The 21460-nt window shown below is 39.7% G+C and overlaps 1 protein-coding gene across 3 annotated transcripts in view; it reads left to right on the forward strand.

Moving 5' to 3' along the window:
- Positions 1–21460, forward strand: part of kirrel3a (kirre like nephrin family adhesion molecule 3a) — a 362627-nt gene that overhangs the window by 184591 nt on the left and 156576 nt on the right. For all 3 annotated transcript variants that reach the window (XM_034226819.1, XM_034226821.1, XM_034226820.1), the window contains exon 3: positions 18005–18154. In XM_034226819.1, the coding sequence (XP_034082710.1) occupies positions 18005–18154 (150 nt within the window). The remainder of the gene's footprint in view (positions 1–18004; positions 18155–21460) is intronic.

Raw genomic sequence — 21460 nt, forward strand, 5'->3', positions numbered from 1 at the left:
AATAAGTCACTCAAATCTCGCCTGCACCGGTCAAGAGCTTTCAGGGTGGATTCTGTTTTTGTCCTTTTCTGTTCTCGCTCCAACTCGTATGCAAGTTTCTAAATCTAATTGTTTCTTGTCACGTTATTTTTTCAATCTCGAGGAGAGGGCTATTATATTCCCCCTCAGAACTGCTCTAGCTGCCTCCCATACTGTCGATACCGAAACTTGTCCATCATCATTATGTTCCAAATAATTATGAAATTCTTCTCTTATACTTTGAGCTTGCTATATGTGAAATATATATATATATAAATAATATAGGTTTACAGCCTCTCATGGGCCAAGTCCATTACGCAACAGGATCTGGATGAGGGTAGAATTTATCTTCCTGTCGGGCCATAGCCTACTGATGTTTTTGCATGTTTTAGCCATTTTACTGCAAATAGACTCAATCATCATATATGTGCAGTGAATAGTGTTTTCTACGAGGCGGATAGGAAGTCCAATACAGCTTTTTCATTATTTTCAAGGAAACCTTAAAATGATAATGGAGTACAGGTCAACCTTTAGCCACAATAAGATATAAAATATAAACATTTTGATGGACTACACAAATCAATCAAAAAGTATGTCTTCAAAAAATGCTTTTATACACACACATTTAGCTAGATAATAGGAAAACCACACCTATATACAGTATGTAGCTCACCAAATGATTTGAACTCACCAAATGATTTGAACTACTCAATATTCGTTGGAAGAGATCAGCAAAATTGTTGTGTTTTTATTGTGAATGAATTACACATATTCTTGTTAAATCATGACTTTACTCTCTAGATGTGTCAAATGTTGGATGAGACAATATATTGCAATGTTGGGGAAGACAAATTATAAATCAAAAAGCTGCAATGGCGATCCATTGTTTAGCCAGAGCCTCAAAACGGCTCCTATGGGTGACATCAGTGACAAACGTCCATAATTGATATTGTCTATTCTTGTTTGTTGCCAACTGAACCCACCTAGAAACTATTTGACTGTAAAAAAAACTACCCCTGAAGAAACTCACTTTCATGTGGCTTTGGTAATGTGTACGTACTGTGCGAGTAATAAGGTGCAGTATGGCTGGGTGTGTCCTGTCATAATATTTGTTAAAAAACTATAACTTTCACTGACAAATAACTATATTCATGAATATAAAAACTAAGGGTTTATTTACCTTGATAGATAGAAAGGGGAAACTAATATAACATTGAAATGGAAGAGGACAGCTCTGCCAATGGTCTCCCATTATTTAATTGACCGACAGGTTGCAGTCATGCAACAGGAGGTGCAGAGATGTGGCAGCAATGTGCCGACAAAGGTAGGGAAGAAGAATGTGGGCAGGCTAGTAAATTGGATATAAATAATGCAGGTTTCAGGATTTATCCACAGAGGTCTCCTCCTCTCAAACAGGCCCGGTGATTAAAGCCGGAAAAACACTGAAGGAAGCAGTTTCACTTTAAAAATGTGTTTGTGTCCGGTGATCACAGGGCGGAGCATTCACATTTAGATACAACCTGAACACTAAGTTTGCTCAGCCTTTTTCTCTGAAAACATTAATACCAGGCTGATGATCCTTATCTGGTAAAAACATATGGCTAACATCAACACATCTTAGCGAGTATGGAAAGAATGTGGCTTGATACTTGAGAAGTCAATTGAAGACAGCTTCTGGCTGACAAACAAAATACTGACGCATCAACTCACCGTTGATTCAAATTACAGATTTCTCTAGGTTTTAAAAAATGGCTAGCAACATTTTGGATAGTGCCCAACTCAACAAAATATTCAACTTAAGTTGTGTGGTTTTTACATAATAAAGGGCTGAAGTGACACATCTTTAAGTGAGATACTTTCTTTTCGTGTTTTACGGTATGTAAGGGCAAGGGCCAAAGGCAAGGCAGAATGATGTTTTACAATATGATTCTCCAGTGAACATCTTCCTCTTCTTTATTTATTTTGAATACCTATTTACATACAATACAATCTCTCTAACCACCATGATGATGATGTAAGGTACCATTTGTTTTGCTTAAAAAGTGTAAGAGCCATTTAGGCATATGAATATGTAAAAGTTTAAGTTGGCAAGACAGTTGTATATCCTTTGAATTTTATTTTAAATAATTAAATTATAATTTATTATAATTATAACCTTTTTGTTTAGTTTTGTATAAAGTCCAAGAGATGAAATGGAGTTAATCCAGTAGGAAGTGGGAACGTCTGCAAGCCTGGATCGTAAAGAGTTTTTGCGTAATAGTGATAACTTGTTAACCTGTGTCAAGTGTAGTCATGTATTTATTATGTGTTTTACTTCATGCCATGTTAAATAGGGTGGTCCTTAGTGTCATGTACATTTTCAAATTCATTTATTTTAAGCTCCAACCACCGGAATTCGCTATGATAGTCAATACAACTCTCCTGGTGAATTGTATTCAAATTCCAACAACATTTACCCCTCCCTCATCGACCTTGAAGTTTAGCCTCACGTAGGGTGGTCCTTAGAATTGAAAGTTGGAAAGTCTAAGCTCCAACCCCCAGAATACATTATATTAGTCAAGAAAACTCTCCTGGTGAATTTTTTGCTCAATCTGACAACATGTACCCCTCCTTCATGGACCTGGGCTGCCACACCAGCAGCCACGGTGCTGCAACTGAGGCTAAACTTCAAGGTTGATTGATAAATGTTATCAGATTGAGCAACACATTCACCAGGAGAGTTTTCTTGACTAATAGAATGAATTCTGGAGGTTGGAGCTTAGACTTTCCGACTTTCAATTTTAAGGACCACCCTAGTGTTAAAGTGTAATGTCTTCAGGTAGATAGTGATTTACTTTAAATAAAACATCAAGACTGAGCTGCCTCTGTGACTACTAGAACTACTAGAACATCTCCTCACAAACAAAGTGGCTTAATAACTATTACCTTGGATAAACGGCCAATATCAAATAGATTAACATTAAAACTAGGGTATTGTTTGCACATTATTTATATATTAGGGGTGCACCGAATGGGAAATTCTTGGCCGAAACCGATACCGAAAATAGGAAACAGTTGACCGAAAACCGAATGCTGAAAGGCCGAAAATGATTAATAGAAATATATATTTATAATGTATACATTTTTTATCAATGTTGTTCAGCTACCTGATTATGGAAATAGACATGATTATGGCAAAACTTAACTTAAATAATAATCACTATTATGGGTCCATAAAACATTTATTCAGCACTTTTGAATGCATACAGTACATTTATATATGTCATGTATTATTGCTAAAAAACATTATATCGCAGTCTTAGTGTCGCCAACTCGTTTCTAATATGCAAAGACAACAAATGCGTCTATGATGTATTTTCGATCAGACGAGATCTCTCTCCCCCGTCTGTGTGCGAGGGGGCGGGGCAGTTTACACACACGCAGCTGCTACATGCAGCGGAGCACACTGCGGAGATGGCGGAGAGAACGCGCTCCGAGGTGTGGTTAAACTTTACCCGTCTCGATGTGGAGAATACTTGTTACCATAAGTGCAATAAGAGTTTAGCATGTAAGCACGAGCAATTTGTCTAAACATTTAGCAAAAGTGCACCGCATGCAGACGGAGGAATGTACCGGGTTCGACCGTCTTACTAGCAGCTCTGTAGCACCATCCACGAGTAACGTTTCCACGTCAGGTGTTATGTATGCTAGCAGCAACACACGGAGTTAACTACATGATACAAACATGGGTTAATGATTAGAGGCAACTGAGTTATTTAGTTTGTTAAAATTTCAGCTATTCTGTTTACAGTCTGTCATCAGATTATTTAATACGATTTGTTAAAGGCTCAGGGCAATCTCGATGACAAAGGTCAATGTTCCCCCCCCTGTGAGCCAGCCGCGAGCATGGTCGCCGCGTCTTTATTACGTCATCACAACAACACGTTAGGTTACCAACGTAAGCCTGTTCTGACATTCGGTGATATTTTTAAAGCCGAAAGGGCCTTTTTAACCATTTTCGGCCGATAATTTTCGGTGGCCGAATATTCGGTGCATCCCTATTATATACCTTCCTTTATTTCAGTGTTTTTGAACCTATCTTTAGTCAAACCCACCATACTCTCAGCCTTTATTGAGGATATAGGTCTTCATCCCAAACATACAAATCCCACAGTGGTTATTTTCTTCTTGGGTTTACACTTTGAAAGACATCTTGTTAGCTGAATGTATCTGCGTGTTGGGTGTTGTATCACACATTGGGAAAACACTTCAAAACATACTGTCCAGCTTTTCTGCTTCTTGATACACAACAACATGAAACGTTTCCTCATCAGTATGTCCAGCTGGGTTACAAAAAGTCAACATTTGAATGTTGCAATTTATTACAACATCTGCTACTCTGGCAGATGGTTAATCGTGTTTTGCTCTTTTGCGAACCACATGTGACTTCTTACCCCCCTCACGTCTTCCATCTTTCCCCAGGCTGTTTTGAAGACTCAAACTGCCTGCGGAAAAAAATCCCCCCAATCAGCTTTATGAGTGGAGTGTGTGTTGAGGTGCAGGGCGAGGTCAATAACTGCACACCTCATCGGCATGTCTTTGACCTCCAGTAGAATTGAAGACACTGCATCATTTGTTGCTAGGTTTGTAATGCCATGCAGACACATTTTAGCAAGTTAACATGATGCATTCCCCAGAAGACCCTGCCTGCATTGGCCTCTTTTCCCTGCTCCTATTTTGTCATACGCAGTGTTCACCTAATTGGGCCTGGGAGAACAATTCTCCGCCATGACATCTTCCCCATCTCACTCCAGGGCCTTTCCCTGGTGTCCCTGCAAGTCATAATGACCTGGACCCCAGGGACCCACCGGTGTCTAACCAAACATTACTATCGACTGAGCTTGGCAGAGGGAGATAGAAAGGACAGAAGCTCAGAGTGTGCACATGTTCATGAGTGTTTAACCTTCCTGTTGGGTTCGTTTCTCCCCCTTTACTTTAGTGTTCCCTGTTCATTTTGACCACTCTGTTTGAACTGCTCTGACATTAACACAAAAACAATGAATCATCACCAAATGTATTTAACAGCCTTTTAAGCTGTAAACACTTTCTCAGACTCATTGCAGTGAATACACATGAATAGGCACTGAAAATGTAAATGAACATGGTGTCAAGTTGTGGGTGTGTACTATCTGATGGATAACCATTATCTAGGGTTACCTTCCTTTCCTATGGCGGTCATTTTTTACTGGAAAACCAAAGATGTAAAGTTGACTAAACCTCAAAATGCAGGTCTATGGAGCCTGCTGTGGAGGATATTATTTGGTTAAATATGTATTTACCTGCATTTGTTTGTGCACATGTGGGCCTGTCACAGCGTAAACAGCACTTCATTCTTGATTGCACATCAATGTAAAGAACTAGAGTGAACTTGAAAGCCTATATCTTTCTATGTTTTTTCCTCTCTCTTCAACTGTGGATGTTTATTCAGGGATGACAGTGTAATTGGCCTTTTTGCCCGGACAACCGATGAGAGCCCTTCTTGCTGACACCACACTGCCATTTAAACAGGTTATTATAGTTATTGAAAGAGCAGAAAGAAAACAAATGTACAGGCCTGCTGGATCAAAAAAGATAAGCAATTGTCAAACTAAACACTGTTGAACGTACAAAAGCATGAGCATTGAAGTAGGATATTGCAGTAATTCAAATCAAATATGGATTTAATGAAGGAGTGAAGATTGAAATGTAATGCTACTGCACTGCAAATGGCCTTTGAAAGGAAAGATGTTGGTTTATAGAAGAAAGCTGAAGGAAGTCCTAACATGAGGAATAAGTTAGCATTTGACCACTTCCTAGTCTCATTGTCTTTTTTGGTTAAATACCTGAAATAAGATCTGTGGTTAACATAAGCTTAAGATATTTTGCTGTTTTGATTCTACGACATAAAATACGTCAGAAAATCCCACTGGTGAATGTCCGAAGCTTCAGAGTGTCGTAAAAAAACGGTAGTTGCCAGCTGATGCCAGCTGCAAGTGTCTGAATAAGACTACTAAACGTCATCATGCAGAACATGCATGATAAAGCCGCCTTTAGCTTGCGACCAGTTGACTGTAATCACCTTTTATTATAGCCTAACGTTAGCTTATCACATATAGCAATTGCGTTTAGGGTTAAATAGTCATAACAGCGGTGTCATCTTGTTAAGGTTATCCTATGGAACAAAATGTGTTAGTATCATAGACATGTGTTTGCCAAAGAGAATATTTTCTGCAATATTCCAAAATCCAACAGAAAAATCCCATTGCTCTTTGTTGCGATGCTTACTGGCCGATACGATAGGATACGTTATGATATAACTTTATCATCAGATCGAGTCTGAAATGTTTCTTGCATCACAGCAGCTCCATTTGCAACATTAACAACGACAAATATTTAGGACAAGATACAAGGGAACAAACATTGAACAAGACATGAAAAGAAACATACACAAGACCCTCTGACGTACATTTGACCTGGGATTTGATGCTCACAATTCATATTCAGTGTTCAGGACGTGGTTGGGGTCAGAGATGATGTTTTGGCCAGACTAACTATGCTGTCATAGACTATAACAACATAGTTAGACTGGCCAACATGGTCTTCGTACAAAAATCAGTCATCCCTGCAACACTCTATTCAATTCTTCAAAAAACATTCTATTTTTTTATTGTACGAGGATTCCCTGGATTTTGACCATAGGCTCCTGTCATCCATCAGGTTCCTTGTAATGATATTAAATAATGCAGAAGGTGCCTGAAACCATTCATACAGGACCCTATTAGCAACCTACCTTGCACATAATAATAATAATAATAATAATTTCAATTTATATAGCGCCTTTCACGAAACCCAAGGACGCTTTACAATGGGATAGAACATCTTAATTACAAATTAGTGAAAATCATTAAATTAACACCCAAGCTACACATTAAAAAGCTATGTTTACATCCTTATAGCTCTCAACATAAAGCTGGTTGAATAGTTAATGTCTGATTAAAAAGACTGACAATATTAATTGTCAACACATGCCCACATTAAATAACTTTCACTTAAGATTTGATTTATAAAACATGCAGGCTCACACAAATGTCCAATTGTGAAGAAAAGGGAAAATAATTTCAGGCCCCTTCGTGTGTCAGATATTTTACATCACTAACTCACGCCATTTCCAAACACAAAATTGAACACATTCTGCATGCCAATTGCATCATAATGTTCTCTTTCAAGGCGGGTGTCGTTTAAACAGAAAATGCTTTCGAGGCAGAATACATGTGTTAAATTTCTCCGTGCTGGCTAGAATCCGACTGACAGCTCCACTTTGTCCACATTTTCTCTGCATCCGGATCGCATTTCAACAGAGGTGGGAGTAAGTCCTACATGTGCAAGTCATGAGCAAGTCTCAAGTCTTGGCCTACAAGTATCAAGCAAGTCCCAAGTCACTGTGGTGAGAATCAAGCAAGTCAAGTCATACAACATTCTGATGAATAAGCCCAGTTTCCGCATTTAAATCAGTTCAAAGACAGTGGTTATGAAAATGGATTCAACCCACACTATGATCTTCATTACATACACAGTTAATCATTTGAAATCTAATTTAGACTGATGACAATCATATTAGATTCATATTAACCCAGAACTGCAGACAATATAGCGAGGACTCAAAGAGTCTTTTCAAAAAGGCAGAATTCCAGGTAAGAAAATCATATATGACTTTTGCAATTACACATATTTAATTTAGATGTATGTTAACACTAGAACCGCCAACAGCGTCAGCGCCTACATAGATATCATTTTCAAATCATTTCATTTGTTCCTTTAAAACTCACTTAATTGGGTTAATTTAGAAATGGCTTCAGTTTATCATCATAACAGATACAAAAGTTCAGATTCATTTTACAATAAATCAAGGAATGATGCACTTCTACAAACAAAAACAACATAATTAAAACATTTAAACAAACTAAAAGTAGATGAACTACATTATTCAAAAGTGTACCGTAACTCCTGATAATAACACAGGCGAAATAAACGAGGCATCTCTTTTCCTCTCTCTCTCCCTCTCTCTCCTGACAGCCCGTCAGTATCAGGGTTAGTCAAAATGAATCCCTTGGCGGTTCTAGTGTTCATTTACCGTTTTGTCTTCTCTTTGCTTAATCGATTTGAAACCAGGTCTAACGTAGCTTAAACTTAACGTTAGCTTTCTAGCTAACACAACACATGCACGCACCTTTCTCTGTGGGGTTTTTTGTAGTGACGAATGAAGTTGGATGTTGTGGTGATCGTGTCACTGATCTTTATGCTGCAGACCCTGTATACCGCTGTTCTCTTCTTATTAGCATCATCGACAACATAATCCTTGAATCCAAACTTGACTATTTTTGGAGTAATGCTAGCTGCTGCCATGTTAACTGAGACTCCTGCCTTCTAGTGGGTTGCCAGGTTTGTGCACGGCGCTATAATCACCCAATCACATTTCCAAAAAACTAAACGTAATATCTCACTACAAAAACAAACGCAAATATTTAATTTGAAAAAGTCAAGTCCTTTCAAGTCATCTGTCTCAAGCTTAAGTCACGTCTCAAGTCATGAATACCAAGTCAAAGTCAAGTCAAGTCTTTTATCAATGTTAGTCAAGCAAGTCTCAATTCCAAAAATATGCGACTCGAGTCTGGTCATGTGACTCGAGTCCCCACCTCTGCATTTCAATGTTCTGCCCTTCAGCTTGATAAGCAGGCCACGGTTCAACAACCTACATAAGCATATTATTAACTTCAGTCAGCAGTGTCTTAATTCCCTTAATACAAAACTTCCACTAAAAACAGACCACAGCTGCACATAAATGTTCCTTCCTGTTTTGTGTCTGAGTTGTTTGTGATTAACCAACATTTTTGTTTACAGCAGTGTGCTTCGATAAAAAGAGGACATATTCTGCCCTTTTTTTCAATCTTCACATCAGTATGTAGAGTCTACTGGGACATGTCTCCATGCTTTATGTTCAAAAAGCTCTTTATTTTTCTCATACTGCCTGTGCTGCAGCACCTCTTTTCACCCTCTGTCTGAAACCAGAGCCCAGTCTGCTCTGATTGGTTAGCTGGCCGGCTCTGTTGTGATTGGTCAACCACTCAGAGATGTCCCGCACCTAAGCCTATCACATACAATGTGTTGGAGCGCTAGCCAATAGAAGTGCGAGTGTTACATAGTGATGTCACTATGTTACGGAAGGATTTTTTTATCACGTTTTTAGTAGCTCTTTTAGTAATTTAGTAATACCTCGTTGAGGCTAGGACTTCTCTTCAGATTATGTTTTCACATGCTATCCATCTGGTTCAAAGATAGGTAGGAGAATAGCAATCTGATTAAGGAAGAGCTGCATGTATAAATGGGTCAATAAAACCATACTAATGCAGTGCATTTCAAATATTTTAAAGCTCCCATGTCATGGCCAATTCTACTGATCATAATTCCATGGTTGAGGTCTACTAGAATAGATTTATATTGTGCAATTTTCCAAACTCACATTGGTTTCTCATACAGCATCTCTGTATAGTATGTGTTTTCTCTCTGTGAGCCCAGTGTGCTCTGATTGGTCAGCTCGCCCACTCTGTTCTGATGAGTCCACCACCGTTACAGCGGAACATCAGTGACTATGTGTTACAAAGGTGTTTGTTAGCAACCAGAAAATTACACCAGTAATGACAAACAGATGGGAATGCTGCGTGGGGTTCTGGATGCGGGACGTTGCGGGCTCGCTGCTGCGAGGAGCGGACAGTGTGAGCTGGGTTCATTTCCTGCTTGCTGCATGGGGTCTGCGAGACAGCGAGACATCATGAATGGACGCGGGAAGGGTGCTGAGGGGGCTGCCGCACCCCCATCTGCGAGGCTCCACCATAGACTGTATATCTAAATGGACGTAGTGTCCGTGACGTCACCCATAGGATTCTGCAGAGTTGCCGAGAAGCCCTTAGTAGGCGGAGTCGGCCACTAACGGATTGACAGCGACGTCAGAGTTCAACTCCCGCTTGCTCCAGCCTAATCCAAATAAGGGCAAAGAGGCGGGACCTGCTGCCTCCGAACTGGAAGTAAACAGAGCTAGCTCAGGCTAAGAAGCTAAGCTAACATGAAATACATGCATACCAAGTTACTGCTAACAGTGTAGTTCCCCTATATAAACGTTACATTCATAATCAAATGAGACAATCTGCAAGAGAATTAGCTATATTTTGTTATTCTTAATGCTTGTCATTCACACGTTAACAAAAGAAGTACCGATACAGAGCAGAACAATTGTGGCGATGTTCAGCTTAATAAGCCTTGTTCAACATAATTTATTTAGCTAATACTACAGCAGGCGAACCAAGTCTGCGTTTCGCTGCATTCCTTGATCTCCAGTTATAACGACGGACTCCACCGCCCGGACCTAACGGAGCCGCAGTGGGCTAGCTCCGGGACGCCGGCTGGAGCTAGCCCCCTGCGGCTCCGTTAGCTCCGGCGGCCACTACTGGGATAATTGGGTCCCCTATTAACATTTTCTCCCGTTTAGCATTATGGGCGTCATAGCCATAGACTATAAAAGTCTTACCCAAGGCTGAATCATAAACTAAAATGTATATGTATGCATAAAGGGTTACATCCTTAGCTGGCTAATAAGTAACAAGCTAAGCTACCAAGCACACAAACACCTGCAAACGGGGTTAACATGTATAATATTATCATTTTAGACTTCTTGGAAGTTCTGTTAGTACATTCAAGCGCACAGCACGACATTTTAATTGTCTGGTATTTGTAACAATATTCAACAGAGAGAGAGAGAGAGGTAAGATAGCAGGGTTTTCCACACATATACCTTACTTGGGCGGGCCGCCCAGGTATATTAACGGCCACCAAAGTATAATTCACGAGCCCTTTAGGTTTAATTTTTTTAATCCGCGAGCTGGACGGCATCTGCGATCCCTCGCTCTACCCCTCGCTATCGCGTTAAGGGCCTGCTTTATGCGCTCCGCACAGTAACCCTGCTGCGAGGCATACAGTGAAGAGTGAACATTTCATGAACGTACTCACTAGCGCACCTCCCCCCCCGTTCATAAAGTCAATTACCCCTCAAACAGTCCGGTTTATTTCATTTTAAGGATGCGCACCAAGCAACATCTCCAGGTGCTCCTTTGAGAACCAGGGCAAAAAAGGGATGTGCACCCCTGTACATAACACACAAGGGGACGGGTAATAACCGGAAAAGCATGACATGGGACCTTTAAGTAGATTTCTCTAGGCTTTCTTGTGTACAAATAACAGTCCCTGCAGGTGTTTGGTCTTCCTAATGTTCCCATGTGATTCTTCTCACCTGTTTAATGGACCACACAGAAGGAGTAAACACTGAGGCAATAAACCATCCAAAGTTTAAGTCACAGTACCGAGAAGTACTGTGGACATTAGTTCTAATTTAAAATATGCGGGGTATATCGTCAACAAATATCCAGTCATAATTAGTCAATTTAGTTTTAACTTATTAGTGAATTAGCCGTGATTAAGTGTGTATGTCGTTTGAAATGAGCCATAGAGATGTATTGGTCCTTTATTCCAATGTAATGAGATAGCATTTTTCATAAACCCTGTTATTGCTACGGACCAATGTTAGCGAGGGACTTCCAAAGTGCCCTAGCCATTGATTGATGCTCAGTAGAATAAATAGCTGTATTTTAGATGGAATCAATACGCATTAATGTTATTTACTTTGCCCATTTGGCTTTAATGGACCCGCTCTCCCGTCTTAGGGCCCCCCCCCCCCCCCCCCCCCCCCCCCCCCAGCAGGCTCCCTCTCAAAACAGACTGACCTGCCTGCATACTCATTCCCTCTCCCCTCCCTCCTTAATTCTTCCATTTCTTTCATTCCTCCTCAACTACTCTCACCCTGCATCCATTGAGTGGACTCTGGAGAATAGATGACATATTATCAATCATTTGAAAACATTATTTGTCTGAGAATCCAAATGTATGTGAAATGGTATGAATCTCAAGTCTCAACAGTACACAACAAATGAATTAGCTAATTCCTCAACTGGAGAGGAGAATACTTGGGATCATGTGTGTTAGGTACAGGGGCGGATCTAGAAAAATATGCATGGGGTGGCAAGAGGGTGGCAGGAGAATTTCAGGGGTAGCATCCCCTGGCAGAAGTATATGCTGATTTAATCGCAGTCATATCAATCAATGTTAACTTGGAAAGCCACAATATTGATATTTGAACTCAATAACATTAGGTGACATTACACAATAATGTCACCTAATGTTATTGAGTTAAAATATCAATATCAGTAAAGCCTTACATATAAATATATCAGATGGCAGACATCATTGAATGAATTTTAACTGAACAATAAGTGAATGAGTTTGTCTCACTCTTAGACCAGCAGGGGAACCAAATCTATGCAGACTTCTGCAATAAGTACATGAATTAACTGTCTCATCAATGTCTGTCTGTATGAATATGATCATATTAACAATCATATTATTCCTATCAGCTGTCAATCACTGTTATGATTCACATATTCAGTGTTATTATTAAATAAACTATATTTTTTGGAGGAGTTAATGATGAATGTTCCTCAAGATGCTTGCTCACCCTCCTTCAAATTTGAAAGACAAGAAATTACTATCATAAATCAAAATAATTAAAAGAACAGTTCAGCGCCCCACAACTTCATTGCAAACACTTACAACCTTGACTTTACACCAGAAAGAACAAACATTAAAGAAGTGACTAACTGCATCAATTAGGCCTTGTGGCCTGTAGCACCAGCACCATCCTTGATGGAGCATATGTGTGGGCTGGACTTGTATTTTACAGGAAAGGAGTGAGCAGAGGGTAGAGTTGTCGATTCTTGTTCTGTTTTCTGTGACTATCTTCCTCACCCTCTCAGACTTTCAGTTGCGCACGCTACTAAAGAGACGCGTTACCATGGAAACCAAACAATGGTGTAGCTGTATTAAAGGCCGAGTGGAAATAGTCCTGATTAAATCAGATTTTGTCAGAAATCGGGAGAAATGCGGGAGAAATATGACCCCGGGAGGAAACCGGGAGAGGGCAATGAAATCGGGAGTCTCCCGTGAAAATCGGGAGGGTTGGCAAGTATAGCCCCCATTGTTCTGTGTGTCAAAATGAAAGACAGCCCACACACCTATCAATCATCAAACCGTGGGGTCTTATTTCATTACGTGTTGATTTCCATCAACATGTAATGTTGTATCGATGTATAGAGATGTACTACAGCAAAAGTATTCTCCGTCGGGACTTCCTGCAACAACACCACGCCGTTATCGTGATTCTGATTGGCCAGAAGAAATTATCAAAGATGTTCTATTGAGAAGACGATCACTACGTGACAAAAGTTTTCAAAGCCGTCTCTAGTCTTCGGTATTTCCAGACAAGTGGCTACTGAAATCAATCTTACTAACTGCTGTCTGTGCAATTTACTCCGCGCGAGTTGGCGGACTTTATTTTGCTTACTTTAACATCATTGTTCATGGTGGGGCTAAGCCATTTCTTGGTATGGCTGTAGCCTACCCCAGCCATACCCTGACCGCAAATACCTCATTCCTTCCGTCTACTTGGATCCGAAATGCTTCTCGTTTTGCGCTGTCCCCCCATTCAAATGAAATCACCACCAAATCATATTTCCACGCTCGTGCCAGGGGAGGGGTTACAAGGCTCGCGTCTTGTGCTGCATTCACTTGCACTCGGACATTAGAGATTTTCTCTCATAAATGTCCGATGAGCCACAACTTTTCTTTCAAAACAAAGCTGCCAACTGGGATGGCAGCTGGGGTGGCAAGGTATTTTTCTGAGGTGGCAGCTGCCCCGTAGAACCGCCACTGGTTAGGTACCAAGCAGTAAGGCAATAAACTGGGATTTGATTTACCCAAAAATCCCAATAAACATTATAAACCAAGAATCTTTCATAACTAGGCCTATTAAAGACGTCAACAGAATATACCTCAAATAAATATAACAGCTGTTAACTCAACAAACCGACCTGTCACCATGACAAAACAAGGGGCATACTGTGGCTTGGCCAAACCACATAGAAAACAAGGGGTAATTAACTTTAACAGAATACAAAAGGACACTGACAAAACCTAAATCCCCCCTTTGACATAAGCATGTGGTTTGTCCCAATTGGCTGCTTGCAGTATGTCATCAGCCCTCAGTCACATATTTTACTGGACCAGGAAGTAACCTCCCCCAACAACCACGGTGACTCAAAGACAAAGAAAGTCAAACAAATACTTGTGCTGGCTGTGCTAAAATGGGTGAAATTGTACCTGATAATGTCAGGTTACAAGTGAATAAAGAGTTTACCATTTCAATCAAAAGTGTGGTGTTAGTATGTTTTACTGCAACTGAAATGAAGCAAAACTACTGAGGGTGCAGTGTGTTTCACCCTGTGTGTCTGTGACCATCACACTGACATCATCAACACTGCCTAGTGGCCTATAGATAAGATGTACTTTTTTGTTATGCTGTTGCAGCAGCATACAACAAAACAAGGAATTGCACATAATAACAAATTAAAAGAGTACAAATAAACAATTCTAAAATAGAAACATCTCAACATAGAAAGAGAAATAAACCAGCATTAGAGAGTATACCAAATGTAGGAATCAATAAAATTCTCAATTTCTGAAAAGTGCAACACTGAAACTATGGAAGCTCTTGGTGCGTTCCTAAACTGAAATTTCACATTTACACACTGATTGTGGAACCTTTCACACACATAATATTGAGACAAATCTACCTCCATACCAGAGATGTTCACAAGTCTTTTTTTGCAAGTCCAAGTCAAGTCTCAAGTCTTTGTGGGGTGAGACTTGATCAAGTCTCAAGTCTTTGGTCACGAGTCCAAGTCAAGTCTCAAGTCTCTAAAAAATAAAAGTCTCATGTCTCTTCTGGTTGTAATAAGCCTTCTATTGTCTGCTGCTATCCAGTCTGTTAAGAATACTGCACAGCTATATCTAAGACATTCAAAGCATTTACTGTATTATTATCACTCCTATATCTATTAGCATACAGTATCAGTACTGATTAGTTGTTTGTTATATGATCACTTTAAACAGGCTATTGCAATGCAATATGAGGAAAAACATCACACTTTAGCTAAATGCAAACAACTTGTAAGCAAAACACTTCAGAATCAGAAATCAGTATCACAAATACTTTATTAATCCCCCGCAGGGAAACTGTGTTAAAAGTAAACATTTGTTCTGTGCCATTTGCAACTAAAAAACTATTGCTGCAATATTATCTGAAATATACTGAACTGGTGATATTAAAACATGACCTGTTCCAAAAGAGATATCTACCATTAACACCATTTACCAGCCAAATGCTGGTAAATCATGCAAGTGGCTGGTACTGTATGTTGCACGCACCAGCCAAACATAACAATGGCAATCTATTGAGTGGCTGGTAACATTTCAACATTCACTAGGCTAGCCATTTGGCCAGTGGACAAAAATGTTAAAATTGGACCTCTGCAACCGTATTGTTTAATTACACTGGGTCTCTAATGACATCTTTTAAGTCTACTATAAATAAACATATTCCTCTATCCTCTCACTCAAACCCAGTGTAATGGTAACCCGATAAACCTGTAACATTAACGTTACGTGGTCAACAATAAACCTGTAACCTGCCTATAAACCGACAGATGTATTTATGTATCTAACTATGTATTTTTCTACGTTTAACGTTAGCCAGTAGATGGTAGCAGCGGAACGTAATGATTAACGTTACCGACCTTTTTTATGTCATGTCAAGAGTTGGATGTCAACGCCACTCAACGCAAACAAGTGTGACAAGCAAACATTCACTCATCTTTTCAAATATTCAGTTACAAAGCTAGTAGCAAGCTAAGTTAACATTACATAGCTGATGCTGAGCTAAACATGTTTGCTAAGTTAACCGTCCATATGCGTTAATGTGACTGACCTCTCCGGGTGAGTTTTCAAGTGCCTGATGAAATTTGACGTTGTTTTACCAGCATCCTTGATTTTAATATTGCAGACTTTGCAGTGTGCGCTCCTTTTGTTGGTGCCGCCGGCGTTTTGTTCGAAGTGTTTATAGTTGAACCTAATTACAAGCGGTACAGCTGCAGGTGTGCCGCCGGTCGCCATGGTGTTACCATGATGTTAATGTTAATGTTAAAGGTGGGGTAGATACGTTTGAGAAACCGGCTCGAGATACACTTTTTGTTATATTCCATGGAATGCTCTTAACATCCCGATAGCCGGTCCGGCTAAAGTAACAGAATGGCCTACCTGCCTGTCAGCCTCCCATCGGGGCACAAACTTATCTCGTGCCCTCATTGGTCATGTAGGAAGTGGCAGATTTTCTCCGGTTGTGTATTTTCTAATTCTAGCGATCTTGAGCTGGTTTCTCAAACTTATCTACCCCACCTTTAATACGCCAAAAATAGAAAAAACAATGATTGTTCACGAGTCCCAAAACACGAGTCCAAGTCGAGTCCGAAGTCTTTTGAGCAGGAGTCCAAGTCAAGTCTGAAGTCTCTGTGTGTGCGACTCGAGTCCGAGTCACAAACTCGAGTCCCCATATCTGCTCCATACACATGTGACCATGAAGATTGACTGTTTGGCTGAAATGTATATAAAGTCAAGTAGAATTAAGAACCAGCACTTCTTTCGGTTGCATCGTCAAAGTGTAATATGATTAACTTCTCTGTAATTTAAAATAATGCACTCAGGCAAAATTGAATTATTTCCCCCTACCAACCAAACGAGCAGCACCAAGGCAAATATGACCCAATACACAATGTACATTTCAGAAGAGATTTATTTAATTGGAAAGAGGATTGTATAGTTATAAAATTAATTTATTTGACATTGTGCGCAATAGGAGGGTTGAAGGTTTATGAGAAGAGTCTTTGGCAATTAAACTACATCGTGACATTAGTACTTTAATTGGGAAATGAGGCCATGAGATGTACAGAAATAATACACTGATGGATTTAAAATTGTAATCCATGAAGATGATTGCCCCTCAGCGGTAGTGACGAAATGCATGGATGGATGGATTGAAAAAAAGGATAGATACTGTAGCTTCATTCACTGCTGATGTGTGAGTGCATTCTTGTTGTGACACACAAACACAAAAAGGGACTACCATTCGAGCATGAGTTTAAAATAAATTAATTTGACTTTGTTTGTTTAGAAAAAACTGAAACAAAAGCACATCACAGCAACAAGGCTGTCGGCAAGGTCTACAAAGTGAAGCATCTGCATAAACATGTGTTACCATTCTCATACTTGCATGAAACATAAAATATCCAAAAGTAAATGAACCTGAAAACACACTGACTAACAATATTCAGTCCACATACTGTCCACAACTCATTGAGGTGATTACACTATTGGTATAAGTCCATATTATCTAGCAGGTGACTTACTGTTTCTCATGACATACTGACAAAGCAATACAGTATAAATGTAATATCTGAATTAACACTTTCAAGTTTTTTCACTTTCACATTCATTATATGTCTCTGTCGCGACTTTTATACATATTTTTATCACTTTAATTTATGTTAAAATACAGAATCACTAGCAAATCACTGTAACGTGGCTGCATACTTTTGGCTAGGTCTAATAAGTGATGCCTTTAGCTGTTGTGGGTTTCACCTAAAGGACCCCTGGGCTGCCCTCTGTGCCTGTATGAGCTTTACTCCTTGTAACTTGATCTACTAAATATCATGGATGGCATTGCCCATGAACATTCATCAGATTATAACAGGTAAATGATCTATACAAAATAAATAAAGTGCTTTTACAACAGAATACAGAAATACATGTCAATAAACATTCTGGTTCTCGGCCTGATATTACTGTGGGTTTCACACTGTGCATGTGGTGATGTGTCACATTGATAGTAATGGCAGTTTCTCCAAACATTGTGTTGCAGGTTACCCACGGTATGACATCATTGGAGACCACAGTAAAGGAGAATACCACCTCCTGATCCAGCGAACAGAGATTCAAGATGATGCTTTCTTCGAGTGCCAGGCCATCCAGGCGGCCATCAGGTCCCGCCCCGCCCGCCTCACTGTGCTGGGTATGTCTCAACTCCTCAATGCATGATCCATGTATTTGGTTTATCTGTTTCCTGTTTTACTTTGAAATGTTTTATCTCCCTCTGTAATGTCTGTTTTTACTCCCTGTTTTGATTGTCTGTCCTGGCTGCTTCTATTGTTTTTCCAGCCCAGTCTAGATTGGATTTGGTAGCCGCTGCAGCCTCTTGCGTTGCAGTCAGTGCTAGCCATGCTGTTAACATTCAAACGGTCCTGTGTAACCAGAATTTGTAACATAACGTGACAATGTTGCTAAGTAACAAAGTATAAACTGTATACTCATATACTGTTTCGATGTACACAACGTGGCACACAAGAAAAACAAGCTACAGATTGTTTACCATGCTTCATAAATGCATGGTGTATTCATATTAAAGATTAATTCATATTACCGCGGCTCTGCATAACTCTGTGAGTTATATTTAAAAAGCACTATTTTCCTCTACTTTGAAGAAGATGCTTTATGAAGCGACTGTAGCTGTCAAATACATGTTTTGCAGGATGAAATAGCCGCTGGTGATTCTGTCATTATTTTTGATGTTTTTGTCATGCGGTATTTGCCGTAGTCAGATCTTACCTGGGTTGGAAAAACTAGACGCGTCCTTAGCAGTTTCATCTGTTCCCCATCGACCCTGCAACCAGCTGACCTCCTGTACGATTGCATTTTATGATTAGTTCTGCTTGTATTTAAGTCCGTTTTTTTGTTGACCGTTTTTGTTTGTCGTACATCTGAAAGTTTGGTTCTCCTCTGCCTTGCCTAGAATAAACCTTTCATGCATTTTCTGTGAGGAATATCTCCTACATGTATATAAAATCATGAATTTGGATACAATTAGATTCATGTGAAAGAGCTGAAAGTAGATATATGTGGAATTATAATATATAAGGCTGATATATCAGTGCAATGTGCTCAAACCAGATGCTAATCATATAATGTCCCTCTCAATCGGTTTTCCATCAGCTTGTCATTTGTTCCTGATCAATAGGAGTTATTTGATGCACAAAAAAATGCTTTGCATCAAAGAACAGCAGCCTGCAGGCAAGAAAGGACTACACTGATTACCATTATTGATTCAGCCCTGCCTCATTTGAAGCATGATATATTCCAAAGGTATCAGTTAATTATTCAAGCACTCAAAACTCCCTCATTAGCTGCAGTTTTACCCGCTAATCTTTCACTGGTAACTTAATGGGGAGAGTAGTGGAAGACAGGGGGAGGAGTTAGGCAATTGGGATCCATTAAAATGATTAATTATAGATAAGAGGGGTACCATTTGTTTAGATTTGTTTTCATGCGGCTGGAAGGTGGAGGAGACAAATCATTCAGACATTAGCCTGACATTTAATCCCAGTCAAATTGGCCTGCTTTGGGAAATAAAACTGCAGATGAAGCTGCTGGCATTGTTCCAAGAGTGAGGCAACACACTTAGTAGATTAAGCGAAATGTGTTGCGCTTTACTCGAGAAGATGACAAATCAATGTGCCTCTTTTAACTGTAATTGGCAAAATGCACCACATTTTTATCCAAACAAGAACAATTATGCAAATAAGAGACAACAACAAAAATCTCTGATGGAGGGTTGACTATTAGCTACATTCACAGAAGTAATCATTCAGCAACTGTCTATGTAGTGCAGTGTGTGGCACAGTGCCAATAATCTGCCAGACTGAAGACACATTCTCATTTGACAGTGAGCGAACTATACCATAGTGATTGACAGACAAACAGACAACAAGCACAGACGGCTGTTTTAGATCGCTGTCATGCTACAGAGTTTACACAGTGCAGGTGCATTCTGGGCTTTGATTGATCTTGAAAACAATGAGTATGTTCACACATGTCACCATGTTCTTTGTTGTATGAGGTAGATGTTTGTAGGCAAATTGTTTCTGCAGCAGCATCAAATGTAGGGCTTTTAATCTACAAATACACCTTTTATTTCTCACAGATGATCACAGTTTGGATTAAAAGATGATCTGATTAGAATTTGGTAGTCAACCGTCAAAGTTTGTTCCATTCTTGTGAAATGTATTTTTGTGACAAACGTAGACTTGAACTAAAGGAAAAGCTGAAGTTTGGAGGTCAAATCAGTCAATGTTATCTAATGTCTGTCCCATTATCCTAAACACAATATTTCTCGGTAACACTTTACAATAAGGTACACAAAATGTGCTTAGTTACTGAGTAGTGAATAAGGAACGACTAGATAGTTAATGGTTAGTTAATGAGGAGTTCCTCAGTGACTGCGATTGAAGAACTGATGGTTAGTTACTGGTAAACAGACTGGGGGGTACTGTATTAATGAATGATTAATGAATGGTTAGTTAATTAGTTACTTTGATTGAAGAACTGATGGTTAGTTACTGGTAAACAGACTGGGGGGTACGGAGTTTCCTGTCTTCTGTTTTTGTAGTGATGTGACGTGCAACATGGATGTTAAATGACCTTGTGTGTTTAATGTCCTCAGGTATGTTTGTATTATATTTGATTACTCAAAGATACCGTATTTTCCGGACTATAAATCGCCTTTTTTTTTACCTGTCTGGCTTGATCCTGCGACTATACTCCGAAGCGATTTATTTATTGAATTTCGTCTAACTGCGCCGTTCAAACTCCGGCCAATAGATGGCCCAATATACAATCGTGACAACTGAAAACTGCTGTACCACCGAAGAAGAATAAAGTCACGTAACTTTCCAGGATGTCGTGCGATGAATCGACACAGCATGGGCTTCAGTGACGACCGACACCATCCTGTCGGGATTCAGAAAGGTCTAATCGGAGCTGATTCTGATGGAGAGTCTGAGCACAGCCCGGAGCAGGACACGCTGCTTCATCGACCGGAGTTGGCGGAAGTGTTTAACAGCGACTGTATAAATACAGTGAGAATTCCAAGTTATTATGTGCTGTAGCTCATTGTGTGGATTATTTTGTTTATTCAGCTCAGTCAGTCGGGCAGTTAATAACAGTGTGCCATGTCTGTATTGTGTTTACAGTTTCACCAATTCATTAAACTTCCGTAAAGTTGACATCTGTGCTGGAGTTTCTTTGAAAGTGTTTAACTGGATGGATAGCCTACATCGAAGCGACTTATGGTGTTTTTCTCTTAACGACACGTATTTTGACAAGAGCGACTTGTACTCTGGTGCGATTTGTAGTCCGGAAAATACGGTAATGTTATCTTGGCAATTTCATAGTTATTTTGCAATTCTGTAATGTGTATATCAGTGGCGAACCGTCAGGGCCTTCAAGGTATTCAGAGAATACCCTGGAACACTCAGATAAAACA

The sequence above is a fragment of the Gymnodraco acuticeps genome, unplaced genomic scaffold (genome assembly GCF_902827175.1).
Source record: "Gymnodraco acuticeps unplaced genomic scaffold, fGymAcu1.1, whole genome shotgun sequence".
In the NCBI taxonomy this organism is placed as follows: Eukaryota; Metazoa; Chordata; class Actinopteri; order Perciformes; family Bathydraconidae; genus Gymnodraco; species Gymnodraco acuticeps.